The sequence below is a fragment of the Osmia bicornis genome, chromosome 15, assembly GCF_907164935.1.
Source record: "Osmia bicornis bicornis chromosome 15, iOsmBic2.1, whole genome shotgun sequence".
In the NCBI taxonomy this organism is placed as follows: domain Eukaryota; kingdom Metazoa; phylum Arthropoda; class Insecta; order Hymenoptera; family Megachilidae; genus Osmia; species Osmia bicornis.
Genome location: NC_060230.1, coordinates 1,998,362 through 2,011,782, shown reverse-complemented (window position 1 = coordinate 2,011,782; position 13,421 = coordinate 1,998,362). Strand labels below are relative to the sequence as shown.

At 35.7% G+C, this 13,421-nt stretch overlaps 5 protein-coding genes across 12 annotated transcripts; 2 read left to right on the top strand and 3 right to left on the bottom strand.

Moving 5' to 3' along the window:
• Positions 1-204: 204 nt before the first annotated feature.
• LOC114882839 (L-asparaginase) lies at positions 205-8,245 on the bottom strand. 3 transcript variants are annotated; one of them, XM_029199932.2, is made up of 10 exons: positions 4,427-4,659; positions 4,249-4,360; positions 3,998-4,112; positions 3,520-3,856; positions 3,117-3,431; positions 2,738-3,042; positions 2,504-2,677; positions 2,194-2,442; positions 426-631; positions 205-306 (listed from the first exon to the last, which is right to left on the bottom strand). In XM_029199932.2, exons 1-9 carry the CDS (start codon positions 4,608-4,610, stop codon positions 581-583), a joined length of 1,842 nt encoding a protein of 613 aa, XP_029055765.1. In that variant the 5' UTR covers positions 4,611-4,659; the 3' UTR covers positions 205-306; positions 426-580. The 3 variants fall into 3 exon arrangements, with proteins under 3 accessions (XP_029055765.1, XP_029055766.1, XP_029055763.1); XM_029199930.2 differs by lacking the exons at positions 205-306; positions 426-631 and adding exons at positions 1,106-1,387; positions 8,178-8,245; XM_029199933.2 differs by lacking the exons at positions 205-306; positions 426-631; positions 4,427-4,659 and adding an exon at positions 1,104-1,387 and having other exon boundaries at positions 4,239-4,331.
• On the bottom strand, positions 4,666-7,438 carry LOC114882847 (ADP/ATP translocase 4-like). 4 transcript variants are annotated; one of them, XR_006830151.1, is made up of 5 exons: positions 6,895-7,438; positions 6,480-6,708; positions 6,267-6,410; positions 6,089-6,195; positions 5,665-5,999 (listed from the first exon to the last, which is right to left on the bottom strand). XR_006830151.1 is itself a non-coding variant. In XM_046288916.1 (4 exons), exons 1-4 carry the CDS (start codon positions 6,927-6,929, stop codon positions 4,792-4,794), a joined length of 417 nt encoding a protein of 138 aa, XP_046144872.1. In that variant the 5' UTR covers positions 6,930-7,438; the 3' UTR covers positions 4,666-4,791. The 4 variants fall into 4 exon arrangements, 3 of the variants coding, with proteins under 3 accessions (XP_046144872.1, XP_046144871.1, XP_029055783.2); XM_046288916.1 differs by lacking the exons at positions 5,665-5,999; positions 6,089-6,195 and adding an exon at positions 4,666-4,800; XM_046288915.1 differs by having other exon boundaries at positions 5,665-6,195.
• On the top strand, positions 7,637-13,419 carry LOC114882845. Of its 3 annotated transcripts, none has more exons than XM_029199947.2 (7): positions 11,449-11,696; positions 11,821-12,028; positions 12,163-12,217; positions 12,294-12,465; positions 12,605-12,910; positions 12,993-13,169; positions 13,232-13,419. In XM_029199947.2, exons 3-7 carry the CDS (start codon positions 12,210-12,212, stop codon positions 13,280-13,282), a joined length of 714 nt encoding a protein of 237 aa, XP_029055780.1. In that variant the 5' UTR covers positions 11,449-11,696; positions 11,821-12,028; positions 12,163-12,209; the 3' UTR covers positions 13,283-13,419. The 3 variants fall into 3 exon arrangements, with proteins under 3 accessions (XP_046144869.1, XP_029055780.1, XP_029055779.1); XM_029199946.2 differs by having other exon boundaries at positions 11,449-11,738; XM_046288913.1 differs by lacking the exons at positions 11,449-11,696; positions 11,821-12,028 and adding an exon at positions 7,637-7,720 and having other exon boundaries at positions 12,059-12,217.
• On the top strand, positions 7,886-8,984 carry LOC114882846 (SAYSvFN domain-containing protein 1). Its single transcript, XM_029199948.2, has 2 exons — positions 7,886-8,239; positions 8,438-8,984. Exons 1-2 carry the CDS (start codon positions 8,060-8,062, stop codon positions 8,759-8,761), a joined length of 504 nt encoding a protein of 167 aa, XP_029055781.1. The 5' UTR covers positions 7,886-8,059; the 3' UTR covers positions 8,762-8,984.
• LOC114882842 (transferrin receptor protein 1-like) lies at positions 8,772-11,302 on the bottom strand. Its single transcript, XM_029199940.2, has 8 exons — positions 10,927-11,302; positions 10,456-10,824; positions 10,247-10,383; positions 9,953-10,174; positions 9,707-9,888; positions 9,445-9,637; positions 9,303-9,384; positions 8,772-9,222 (listed from the first exon to the last, which is right to left on the bottom strand). The coding sequence occupies exons 2-8, from the start codon at positions 10,731-10,733 to the stop codon at positions 9,021-9,023; spliced, it is 1,296 nt and encodes a 431-aa protein (XP_029055773.1). The 5' UTR covers positions 10,734-10,824; positions 10,927-11,302; the 3' UTR covers positions 8,772-9,020.
• Positions 13,420-13,421: the final 2 nt, after the last annotated feature.

Below are 13,421 nucleotides of genomic sequence, written 5' to 3'. Positions count from 1 at the left end.
AAAGAGCATAATTGCATTATGATAAGAATGCTAAATATAATAAGAATAATGTTTTGCATTTACTCGGTGAACAGGAAACCATAGAATCTTCATGAAACCATAATGCGATACGTATGTACGTTTTGCGACTCTGCATTTGTCTCTGGTTGAATTTCAGACAAGGAATTCGTTCTGGAGGTTGCTCTAGAAAATTCACGAAAGTCGTGGCCTCGTATGCGTGCAATAACAAACTTCCCATATGAATGCACAGAAAAATTAAAAAATGTCCTACAGTGTTTCTCATCCGTTTACCTCTTTCCAGTACTCCTGAAATATCATGAAATAATTACATTCGTCTTAAACAAAGATTAAACGTAGGAAAGTCCGAATTGGAGTTATAAAAGATGAAAAATTCGAGGACATAGGAGGTGCGTAAAAATTTTCACCTGTGACGATGGAAGACGTAACAGCTGCACTAATTTCCCAGCGATAATTGAACCAGAAGTGTCTTTCTTTTAGGTTCGTTAATTCCACTCGTGAAAACAGAATTTCCTAGTTGCCGAGGGTGGGCTGGTCCCCGTACAAAAACTGCTGGCAAGGATCAAGGATTCGTCAGACGAGCTTCTGTGTTCGCTCCAATTAGTTGAGTCACCTGCAAGTGTTAAACATAATCTTAACAAAACAGTTTTGTATATTCTTCTTTTGTTTTAGAGAAATTAAATCATGAAGACTTCAATGATGTGTATGGTCACTTTGATCCTATGTCATTCCGAAGCGGTTGATCCTAATGCTGATACAAAAACAAGGATCTCCAGAGCTCAGAGCAAAACATTTGGAAAACATCCGAGTAATGGATTGATTTCTTTCAATTCTGAAGAAGAGAAGCTTCACGTGAGTGATTGGCCTATTAGATATTGATATATTCTACTAGAAATATTCCATTACTGGAGGTACAAAATCTACATAATTTCATTATCATTTCAGATCGACTGGGCCGTAACAATTCCCTTCATCTCAATACCCCTGGATCACAAAATAGGCGAACACGGAGAAATTCCTTCCCTACTCAACGTCAACACAAAACCTCTTGGATTAGTTGGATTGGTGACTACTCTACTCACTGTGATCACACCGCTATTTTCCAAAACGCATCCGCAACACAATGCACATCATCACTATCGTGAGCGATCCTTTCAGCTATCTATGTTTACAAATGTATTTTTAATCTTTTGTCTAATGCACAGGTTCCGAGGACAACGTGCAATGGTTCCAAATGGGTAACATCATCAGTGAGATGATTTTCAGTAACAATTACATGGTCCCCTGTATGCAACAAGTTGTTTGCTCCATTGTTTCGCTGGCTACTCACGCAGAGAACCCAACAGGCACGGATAAAATAATCGACGGTCTGTCAAGGTAACGTTAGAAAAGAAATTAATAATCAATTCTATGTGAAACAAAATTCTGAAGTTTATAATTGCATAAAACAGTTACAAATGGTTCAAAGATTTCACAAATGGCACAATTGTCGATGAAGCTATAGCAGTCGGTCAGAAAGGAAACGATTGCGCACGCGTTTACAAGGACTGTGTAATATCACCGAAACTTTTGAAAATCATGATGAACCAATTTGGTATAGAGTGACCCGTGAATGTAATCCTTATTGTACCGTACAAATACAAGAGAGAATATTTCTTTTTAAGAAAGCTAAAAATTCTTTTCAAGTTGTTTCGTACTTCAGACCATAGACGAGCTGCTTTTTTCAAGGAAATACCTTATTATCTTAACTCGCGCGGTGTGAAACGTTATCGCGTGCACGCCAGCGTGGTTCAAGCATAATCGCAGTCACTTTAGACTTTCACTTTTCGTCGACTATTGTCTAAAGTGTTTAAACGACTCTGCCATTATAAAATATAAAAACAACAGATGTTGTATACGTCATGAAATTGTTAGTACGACATCCGAACTAGAACATTCTCTAGTACAATGCAAGGACAATCGTTTAATGGACACGCTTACTTTTGTACTATTGCGCCAGGTACAAAGAAAAGTTTTATTTTTATAATAATACGTTATCCCGCGTGTTAAGTCTACAGACAGAGCATCGTTTCACTTTCATCTCCTTGTCATCACCCTGTCCTATGAAGGTAACAACAAAAAGGCTGCTTCGATGGAATCTACAGTTACAGCTAAGTCATACGGAGATTGATTTACTTTGTCAACGCTGCCCGTTTCTGCGCCGTGTTTCAATAAGAATTTGACAGCTTGCACTTTATTGTGCAGAGCCGCAAGATGCAACGGTGTTCTTCCAGAGAAATCTTTCTCAGAGAGATCCGCGTTGGCGAAGTGATAAGATTCGAGGCGTTTCACGTGTCCAACAGCGGCCGCGGCGCACATCTTTTCTCCTATCATGCACGCATTTTCGTGCAAGTGGGCGCCGCATTGCATCAGGAGTTTAATGACCTGGATAATTATTAAACATGATTGGTAACGCGTTAAACGCCAAGACGATGACCGTATTTACCTCGTGATGGTCGCATTCGATAGCGTCTATAAGAGGTGTACGGCCGAAACGATCCGTGATATGCACATCTGCACCCATTCGCAGCAAGCAACGCACGATTTTCAGATCTCCTTCGCAGCAAGCGATATGCAACGCAGTGCGACCGTCTGCGTTTCCCTGGGAGATATCTGCGCCCTAAAGGAAAAACGCATTAGCTAAAGAAATCACGTGAATCCCTTTTTCCATTCCACTCACGTATTCCTTTAACGCTTCGAGTTTGACTACGTCTCGATCAACTACAGCAGCGTTTAACATCGCAGGGAAAAGTATGGAGCTTAATTCCTGAAGCTCTGCCGTAGAAGAGAGCTTCAAAGACCTCGGCCAAAGACCAAAGAGCTTCAGATCCTGAAGGGGCGGTGATCGTCCAGCGGTTAACTCTCCGCGCAAATTCGTTTGCATCATTTGAAGCTTCGTTTCATTATCCCATTCATTTTTTGATAATACGTACGCGAGCTTGGTCAATGCAGCTTCAGGTGTCATGTCAAAGCCGGATATTACACCTATACGAAGCATTCTATTATCATTTTAAAGATAGTGGAAGAGTGTCTGATAATAAATATCAAGTTTCCTGTACCAGCATCCTCCAGTAATTTTCCAGGCTCGTACGTGCCTGAGACGCAACCGGTCGAGCATTGCGTGATATTGACGATGATTATACCGCGTTTCGTAGCCGCGCTCAGTTCTTTAATTATGTCCTCCTGGTTCGTCGGCACGTTTCCTGATCCGTACGATTGTAAGACGACACCTTCGATCGGTGGTTGCAGGAATGCTTTCAGCAAGTGCGTGGTTATGCTGGGAAATATACGAAGCAAGCCGACGTTCCTATTCAGTGATGCATGGACGTGGAATTTCTCCAGGGTGCAGGAGCGAAATATTGCTCGATAGTCCACTGCAATGAAAACACCTTGCAACAATGTAGTCGTACAGTTTAGAAAAAGAAAGATCTATCTTTGAATCCTGGTCCATACTTTGCTAACCTTCCACTTTGATGTTAGCCTTCGCCAGGGAATGACAATTCGGCGAATGAAACGCATCGAACGACGATGTCGATACTTTGCTCGTACGATTACCTCTCATCAGATTTGTCCCGAAGTACACGCACACTTCTGGTATGTTGTAATTCGCGGCTATTACTAGAGACGACAATAAATTATCCATGCCGTCGTTCCTAGTGTCGAAGATCGGTACCTGGGAGCCGGTTAAAATAACTATCTTGCCCAGAGATTCGAGCATGAAGGACAGGGCAGACGCGGTGTAACTTAACGTGTCCGTTCCGTGTAAAACGACGAAACCGTCGAATTGTTCATAGTATTGCTAGAAAAAAAAGAAATTTTTATTTTCTAATTTCCTTTATATACGTCTACCTATTTGTCGCATATCTGCATACAGTTCTTGAACTAGGTCTCATACATATGCCCCTTATTAATGTCCATACTGCACGCAGTAGATTGTTACCTTGATATCGTTGGCGATACGAATCCAATCGTCCATTGTCATGTTACTGGAGTCGCAAAGCGGTGAATATTCCAATACATTATACACAACGCGTTGACTATCCGTCGATGTCATCCTTAAAATAAAAAAATAAAAAATATGAATAAGTTCATCTCGTAATTGCGTATTCTCACAATCAGATACTATTAGATAGTCAGACCGCAGAGAATAAAACCCCCATGATGTCTGAACGATCAGATACCTGAACTTACGGAAGTACTAGCGATCCCATAGATCCGAAACGTTCATCCGCGTACTCTTTATCATGCATGTGAGGATAGTTGCGCAATTTCTTCACGAAAGCGTTCGACTTGGGTACAAGAACTGTAAAAGGAAAACGTATTAATTTTCATATTAAACAATTAATTTTTAAATTAATTGAAACGGTACCTCCATTCTCGTTTCTGATCATCCCAATCGTGCCACCAGTGTAAAGGACCAACACGTGACTCTCTAACACATCCCTAACACTCTTGGTGGCCAAACTATCATTCCTCAAATGTTCCATTTCACTTTCCTTATTGTTTGAGACATGGTTGTTATTGCGAGGCACGTTTACAGGTACCTGTGACATCCTAATCTCTTCACGTGCCCCTTTGGGCAATGGTGTCACGATGAAGTCTCTATTAAGAGTGATTTATTATATATTAAGAGTGGGATTAATCAAGGCTCTTGATGCACGTGTTTCTTAATGCGACATGTGTGGTTAGAAGATAGTTGCCAGGAGCCAGTTGCGTCAAAGTAGCGTTTCACGGTCAAAGTCGCTAAAACACAAAGGTCAAACGTGATAGATTAGAGTTTTTCTGTACGTGATCTACTGGAAAATTTGTGAAAATCTAATCTGACAAATACACGCATTAAGATTCTCTTTCAAAAATCATTAAATCTATGCAAAAATTTTTAAGTATTTTTTTATAGTTCTATAGTTCATTTTTCTATAGTTGTAGAAAAATATACAATACGTCTGAAAGAAAAGCATTCGAATGAAATACATATATGCTTTGGTATTTATGTTTATCTATCGTGAGTTCGAGTTAAGTGTTTAAACGACTCTGCCATTATAAAATATAAAAACAACAGATGTTGTATACGTCATGAAATTGTTAGTACGACATCCGAACTAGAACATTCTCTAGTACAATGCAAGGACAATCGTTTAATGGACACGCTTACTTTTGTACTATTGCGCCAGGTACAAAGAAAAGTTTTATTTTTATAATAATACGTTATCCCGCGTGTTAAGTCTACAGACAGAGCATCGTTTCACTTTCATCTCCTTGTCATCACCCTGTCCCATGAAGGTAACAACAAAAAGGCTGCTTCGATGGAATCTACAGTTACAGCTAAGTCATACGGAGATTGATTTACTTTGTCAACGCTGCCCGTTTCTGCGCCGTGTTTCAATAAGAATTTGACAACTTGCACTTTATTGTGCAGAGCCGCAAGATGCAACGGTGTTCTTCCAGAGAAATCTTTCTCAGAGAGATCCGCGTTGGCGAAGTGATAAGATTCGAGGCGTTTCACGTGTCCAACAGCGGCCGCGGCGCACATCTTTTCTCCTATCATGCACGCATTTTCGTGCAAGTGGGCGCCGCATTGCATCAGGAGCTTAATGACCTGGATAATTATTAAACATGATTGGTAACGCATTAAACGCCAAGACGTTGTAGAAAAATATACAATACGTCTGAAAGAAAAGCATTCGAATGAAATACATATATGCTTTGGTATTTATGTTTATCTATCGTGAGTTCGAGAAAACTATAATCAACGCAGGATTAAAAATGGATTATATCGTGATTAATCGCTAAATTGTATTTTATCGAGAATTTCTTAGTAATCCTTAATCCGATAGTTATTCGTATCAGTCTACATGCGGATATTTCTTAAGCCTCTGTAATTATGTAACACAATACGCTTATCCGCACGATGAACTTGGCAGGGAACGTAAAACGCTGTATACCTGAAATTCAAGAACATTAGACAGAAACGAGAAATTGACAAATTTTATTTTATTTGAAAATGTTAAATATTGTTTTTTCAACTTTATACAATTCAGTTATAGGTGAAGTTCCTTCTCAACAGTCAGTACACGTTTCGTATATGGACGTTAGTGTTCGTGTTAATTAATCATCTAGCCTTCGAGTATTAGAAGCAGCCTTTTAATAAATGTATAATTGTAAATGATCAAACGCGCATGATCCAACAATATACCACATAGACTGTATACCTTTGGCTCCTTTAATATGTCGTAGTGTCCCTTAATTAAATCGTACGTGACCAGAACAAAGGATCCGCATATCGTCGTCAATTGATTAGCGATAACCCCTCTATAAAAACCAATTGGACCGTCTTTCTTTAAAACCCTACTGATCTATAGTGTGTTCATTGAATAATTTAAAAAATGAAGGTTAAAATTCCAATCATGACTCATTTTACCGACCATTTGTCTTGTTGTCACATAATTTTTCAAACCATGTCCGCTCCAAAGCATTTTCTGTCTAGCTATCGTCTCGAGTGGATAAGAAATTATTGTTCCAGTGAAAGATGAGAATTCAGCAAGCGCCAGGGATACTAAAAATGGCGTTCGCATCGTTTGAACCGTCGAATCTGACGAGTTTGCGTTCAAATATATTCGTTTAGAGATTGTGTAGATACCAAAGTAAGCTGCCCTGTAAAAAGTTATTCAAAATCGATGATCTAGTTTATGTCGTATTTTAAATATTTTTATTTTTCCATCATTGATTCTATATCGAAGAAAAAATTAATATACCAATTACAGTAGTCTATCGCGTGGCGATACAAATAACAGGCGATGGACATATTTTAAAATCATAGATATTAAGATTATTTTAAACCTGTAAATAAACATTCCGGATGCCATGAGTGACATCCCTTCGTAGAAGCCCCTGACTCCATCATTTTTGTAAACTTTACCCAAACAGTCCCTTAAATTTAGAAATTCTCGTTTGACCGATTTGTCGTCTCCGAGATCTACGGATATTCTGGTATTACAAAAATTCAGGGGGAAGAGAAGTATGCAGGTCGTAACGCCGACGGCGCCACCCGACAAAAACGGAAGTAGATTATGACTATAAGCCGTCCATGGTTGAATAATCTAAATAATACTATGTAATGTTTACGCACAAACGTGATATTTATCTCCGATCGTGTGCAATTTAAGCTTCCTTTGGTTAAAAAGATATATGAAAGGTTTTAATTAAATTAGACTCTCTTTAATCTCTTCTTTGATATTCTCAGCATCCTAGATAAGTAGAGGGAGACTCCTCTCCCTATAATCAGCCAAAGAAAGCCTACATTGCATCATGAATTTGATGCAACTATTTTTGGACGTACTTGTAATAAAGCATTGTAATAAATATCATAACAGGAAAAATTAATTGCTTGCGCTGGAAAGTATCGACATATACTGAGCAGATTACCACGCCACAAAGATAAAAATCCTTGTTCCTTGGGTATTCTAACGAGCGCGTCGAGAAAACCAGAGTAAGGGGTTCTTTTTGCCGTTCCAATTTGACGGCTACTCGACTGTGTCTGTAGAATTAACTTAACTCTTTCTAATGGTGCGACTATGGTTTTAAACACCATCGCCAAGAGTCCAGAAATGGCAAAGGAAAATCCAAAGTCGGCGGCCGCGGATAAGCGACTGTATTGATTAGTAAGGTCAGTCTGTGATCCATCATTTGTTACATTTTTACTTTCTTTCATTTTTGATACAGTTTTTGAGTTACACAATTTATGAAATCACATTTATCATGGATCATTCTATTGTAATGTACTTAAATATAGAGGTTTGCAACCGGAAGTAATAGGCGAACTTCATTTGGTTAATTTAACACGTGCGTCAATAAAACTTTGTATACATTCTGTCATCTGTTTTTGCGATCATGGATCAATAAAAAAAAAAAATAATGCGTGTATACTAAAACAGCAAATTACTTTGCAAAATGCACGTTAATTGTAAACATATGTACCGTAACGTGGTTGACAAGAAAGAAGTCAATGTCGGTATCTATTATGGATGGGGTCGGTATAAAAGATAAGATAGACGCCTACAGACGTCAAAAACGGAATGAAAAAATGACGGAATCTATTAAAAATGCTATACATAATGTCTTACCGTGGAATAGAAATAAAACAGCTACGGAAACTCCACTGTTACCGCCCACAAACGACTCAGAGGTAAAGGTTATGTTATTTTATGACGTAAGGTATATAATACCGTGTTTAGTAGCTGTTGTATACCACTCGTATTGTTACATCATTAAATAAATGAGTATTATTGTAGTTTATTTACAATAAATATATACGGAGAACAAATAATATTTATTGAAAACTTGATATAATAGATTAGTATGATTAAAGATTAAAAGCTTGCAGGATGTCCAGGATATGGAAAGCACCTGTTCAGATGACAGTACAGACCAGTCACAATGTTCAGTGTTAACAACAGTAACATATCTACTTTACTTCCTTCTGTGGGCCACTTTATACATAATTGCAATTGAATTTGAATTTGGAGCAGTATATTTTGTTTTATCGACATTGGTATTTATTTGGTTGAATACTGGTTCTAAGCCAAAGAAACCAGGTGAACTTAGTGCATATTCTGTGTTTAATCCAGACTGTAAAGCTATTGAGGGAACACTTGATGCTTCACAATTTGAAAGGGAAATACGATATGGTATAGGGAGCATGCATTAATGTAAAGCTCTTAAATTCATCTTATTTATCACAGGTAGAAGTAATACATGTTTTGTACTTATTTTTATGTACATAAACATGCTGTGCATTTTATAATAATATCTGAATGAAACATAGGAACTCCTGAACATAAATTTGGACTTAATATGTGGTAAAAGTGTTAAAAAGAGTGCAATAAATTTCAGTGGTAACTAATTAGTGTTACCACAGTCATTAAAAAATATATTATACCTAAATTGTTTGTACTTTTACATTTTTCCTATCGATCTTGTAATAGTTGAATGGCAATTTCATAACACTTTACCATCTCATTAAGATACATTGAAATTATGTTAAAAGGCTCGTGACTTAGTTTAAGGAATTCTGACCAATTAGTTCTTGATTGAAGTTTATTATCAGGACATAGAAGGGTTCTATCTAAGTCCATTAAGAAATCATTCAGTATTCTGGTCTCAAGTGTGCTGGAAAATAATAAGAGACCTTTTGTATTTTTGAAATTTTAAAATATATAACTATGTAGTAATTTATAAAAATTACATACTTGATATTATCAATTGTATCAATCTTTTCATTTAAAAGTTTGATATTATTCAATAATTTCACCACAGTCTCTTGTATTTTTACTAAAAAATATAATTTTATTTAATATCATTAGAATTGAAGTATACCTAAATATTCTATACCTTTGGTTTCCACTAATTCAGTGTTATTTATGAATCCTAATGCTGTAGAAACAGTTTCATTGAAATAACTTGGATTCCATTTTGTAACTAAACATTCAGATAACTTCCAAATGGTTTGACCAAGTACTTGGGCTAAAATTATTTTACGTAATTCTCTCTCATGATCATTCTCAGTGTATGTACTATTGTTGTTCTAAAGGTATAGAAATCCAAATAAAAAGTGTTTATTACATAAATAATAATGCTTGTTACTACTGCTTACCATGAAAGATAATACCACATGAGGTGTATCTAAAGTAAGTCTAGAAATTGTAACATTATGAGACACATTGTTTAGAGATAACAATTGACTGTTATAAGATAACCAATTTTTCACAGTGGTTGCAGATTCTAGAACTACAGATTGTACTATATCAGATCCAGATACAATAAATGGACCTCTCCCTGTAATTAATTAAATTATATATAAAACTGAAAATTTCCATACACATTTTTAGGATATACAAACCCTGTAAAGCTTGATGATGTATAACAATATAAGCTATAACTTTGTTGCGCATAAATGTAGATAATATCTCTGAACAAGGGTTGGAAAATCCCGAAAATAAACAGAAAATGATAGATCTGCGTGGTTTCCACCGGTGTTCTCCTTGAATGTGATTCAAAGTTTTTGCCAATTCTAAAACAATACCAACGCCTTCGCCGCTAGCCGACAAAACCACATACCTGTCTAAACATATGATAATTAATAAAAAACAATTACGTTAATTCGTTTAAAATTGCTACATAGAATTTAATTCACCAGGTTCTCTGGATCCTCGAGCAATTGCGGCAATATACGATTCGTGTTCGATGATTTTATGAATAAGCGATAAATTCGAAAGAATTCCATTTACTCGACGCACGTCATTTTCTCCGACATTAAAAAGCTCCCATTTCCTGTTTTTACAAATATTCAAATGTAATATAACAATTTGTTAATTGACGAATGGAAACAGCGAATAGGCATACGTTTCAAAATCAGGATCGAGTGGCGCCCTTTCCAATTGCTCGTGCAACAGATGCTGTAGATGCTCAGTGTTCTCGAGACCGTTTCCCGCAAATTCGAGACGTTTCTTTTCTGCTCGAAACTCTATGGCCCTTTGCGTAGCAAAACGTCCAAGTAAGAAACCGCACAGTAGACAAAGGAAACCGACGGAGAAGATGAACGAAAAACACATACGTTTCGTTACAAACTCACTAGACTCGCTGAAACCGCGAGCCATTTGAAAACTTAGAACCCGCTGCATGTTGGCAATCTTGATCACACGCGTTTGAATAATTCGATACTAATAAGAATCATATTTCTTACACATAATTAACACGGTAGCATATGTATGTCTGAAACAAAATGTTAAAATGAAAATTTACTCAGTAATGTTTATAGAATAATATCAAGAAAAGTATTATGGTGAATGTGTCCCATTATTACTAAAATATTACCAAACTGATCAAGAACTAATATCTTATCCAAAGACCTACGCGAAGGATTATTGATTAAAGAACTATGAAAATGATTGTAGTTTTAAGCGTCATAGAACACGAGGAACTCGTTTCAAAGTAAAACACGCGAAAGATATTCGTTGACGAAACTCGCAGTTCCCGTAATGCAAATTTCCATGACTGTTCTTTCGTCGTCTCCGGTCGGCCACTTGCTTTAACTGCGTGGGTTAAGACTGATATATTTGTCAGTCCGTCTCGTTAGCTTTCCACCTCTCTACCAACGCGTCGATTATTATATCCTCTATAGACATGTGCAAACAGAATCGAAGACAGGACTCGGGTTAAAAATATTATAAAAATGTCGAACAAAATTGTACCCTCTAACGCATTCATATTTTATATTATTTATTTACAAAGAACACGTTTCTTATTCCATTAATTACCATAGGTTGAGAAAATTACAATATTTATAATATTGATATCATCCTAATTTGTAATTGTTCATAAAGTTTGAATTTTTATTAATTTGTACCAACTTCACGGTGTTCGATCGATATATTGGCGCGCAATTAATCATGGATAACTTCATGCTAAAAATTAGTACCCCATTAAATACAGAATTCGAGTAAAATAAATCACATACATAAATGATATTTATAATCGTAACACCATCTTTTCTGTGTTTGCGTGGAGCAACTTATTTCGGGCAATAATACGATGACGGTGTTTCGCTTATAAATAGTTTTCGATGTATTACGTGCACGTGCAAGGTTGTTTTAACTATAGATACGCTGTTTCAATTCTGAAAATACGTAAAATTACTTATTTTTGAGATAACGTTTCTAAATGCGTCTTAAATAAAACAAATTAATACACGCCAATTCGTAATTTTAGCGCAAAATCCGTTTCTGTAATTCAATTGCTTTAAACAAAAGAGGTCTGCGAAATCTACTTTAGTTGCGACGAAATGAATTCCGAAAGGATGTTTTGAAATGAACAAAGTAATTTGATTTCAAACAAGAGTAGTAAAAATATACAAAACTGCGGAAATCGTAATAGCTAAAATAATCGACCGACAAAACAGGAAAGTTAACAGTTGAAGGTAAGAATTAATGTCGTTTTATATTTATAGTTCTTCATTGATTTGTGTATGTACCGAGTTCTATGGAAACATAGTAAAGCCCCCTACCACGTGCCCTTATTACACCTATAAAATTCACATAAAGACGATTTCAGGCTGCTAAAGAGAGCAACACGTGGTTGCAAAACTTCAATAAATAAACATGAAGTTGTAAGCATTCACTTTTTAACCACTTTATAACGAAACGCTAATTAAATAATTGTTATGTAATTCGATATGTTTTTAGGATAAATATAATGGCATTGGATTCGATATTATCAAATCCGCGGGAAGAAACTTATCAGATTCGTAAAAGTGTGTTGGCACAATATTTGATGCAATGCAAGAAAGGCTATCCTTCAACGAAAATACAATGTCCATTCGATGCTTTTCATCTAATTGACGAAAACTATTTTGAGGTGAAAATAAATTATATTAATTATAATAATTATATATAATTATAATAATACAATTGTACTAATAAAACATGTTTGTGTGGATGGTATCAGAATAGAAAACATTCATCTTGAAATTTATAACAAATGTGTATAATTGTAGCATCACATCTTAAACTGTGCCAGCAGTGGAAACGTAAAAGAGTTGTATAATTTTCAATCAACAAATGAAGTTGGATCAGTTCCTTTGAAAACAGTAAAAGAACTCTCCGTACCTTTAATGGAGGATTGGAAGGAGGAAAATGTTGAAGTGTACAATCCTTGGGAAAGTACAGAAAAAAGGAACATCATACGATGCTTATTAGGAGCAACAAAGTCACAGAGGAAACTGTTTAAGTTAACCGAAAGAAGAAGAATAAAGAATCTTGAAAAACTTGGTATAATAGATTCAAACTTAACAAATAATTTTGTAAGTTTTATTATTTATTTAAATTTATATACATGTTTTATCACAAATATATGAGTATTGTTTTGTATTTTTATATTTTTAGAAATATAAAAAGTTGGGAGACCATATAAAGATCTCAAATGTTATGTTGAATTTAAAAAGATTAGCTTTAGACGATTTCGATACTTTAGTGCAAAATATTGATATTGGTAAACTCGTTTTAAGCGATGTTAATAATACAGTTAACCAACCAAAGGAGGTGCCATGTGTTGTCGAAGAGGTAAGAAATATTATGATACACGTAAAAATAATCATATTACAATATTTAAAAACGCGTTACAGATATTAGTACAGAAATTTAAAAAACAGATGCTCTGTTATTTAAAAAAGTAAGTTCCTTTAAAGAAATCACAGCCAAAGCATGCATGGATGGCATAATAAATCTTTATACACTATTTTTGTACTTTCATAATACTGTTCTTATAATTTCTATTTAAAAGAATATGGTTTAAATAAAGAAATAAAATAAACT

Coding starts and splice junctions, on each gene's coding strand:
- LOC114882846 (XM_029199948.2), top strand. CDS start 8,060: ATGTCGGTATCTATTATGGATGGGGTCGGTATAAAAGATAAGATAGAC. Junction 8,240..8,437: donor CGCCCACAAACGACTCAGAG/GTAAAGGTTATG, acceptor AAAAGCTTGCAG/GATGTCCAGGATATGGAAAG.
- LOC114882847 (XM_029199950.2), bottom strand. CDS start 6,929: ATGTCACTCATGGCATCCGGAATGTTTATTTACAG. Junction 6,411..6,479: donor ATGTGACAACAAGACAAATG/GTCGGTAAAATG, acceptor AACACACTATAG/ATCAGTAGGGTTTTAAAGAA. Junction 6,000..6,266: donor ACATATTAAAGGAGCCAAAG/GTATACAGTCTA, acceptor CTTGAATTTCAG/GTATACAGCGTTTTACGTTC.
- LOC114882839 (XM_029199930.2), bottom strand. CDS start 4,610: ATGTCACAGGTACCTGTAAACGTGCCTCGCAATAACAACCATGTCTCA. Junction 3,043..3,116: donor AAAATTACTGGAGGATGCTG/GTACAGGAAACT, acceptor TGCTTCGTATAG/GTGTAATATCCGGCTTTGAC. Junction 1,388..2,193: donor AAACGGGCAGCGTTGACAAA/GTAAATCAATCT, acceptor TTACCTTGACAG/ACCGTCGATTATTTTATCCG.
- LOC114882842 (XM_029199940.2), bottom strand. CDS start 10,733: ATGCAGCGGGTTCTAAGTTTTCAAATGGCTCGCGGTTTCAGCGAGTCT. Junction 10,175..10,246: donor TCGAGGATCCAGAGAACCTG/GTGAATTAAATT, acceptor TCATATGTTTAG/ACAGGTATGTGGTTTTGTCG. Junction 9,223..9,302: donor GATACAATTGATAATATCAA/GTATGTAATTTT, acceptor ATTATTTTCCAG/CACACTTGAGACCAGAATAC.
- LOC114882845 (XM_046288913.1), top strand. Junction 12,466..12,604: donor TTGACGAAAACTATTTTGAG/GTGAAAATAAAT, acceptor GTATAATTGTAG/CATCACATCTTAAACTGTGC. Junction 12,911..12,992: donor CAAACTTAACAAATAATTTT/GTAAGTTTTATT, acceptor TTATATTTTTAG/AAATATAAAAAGTTGGGAGA.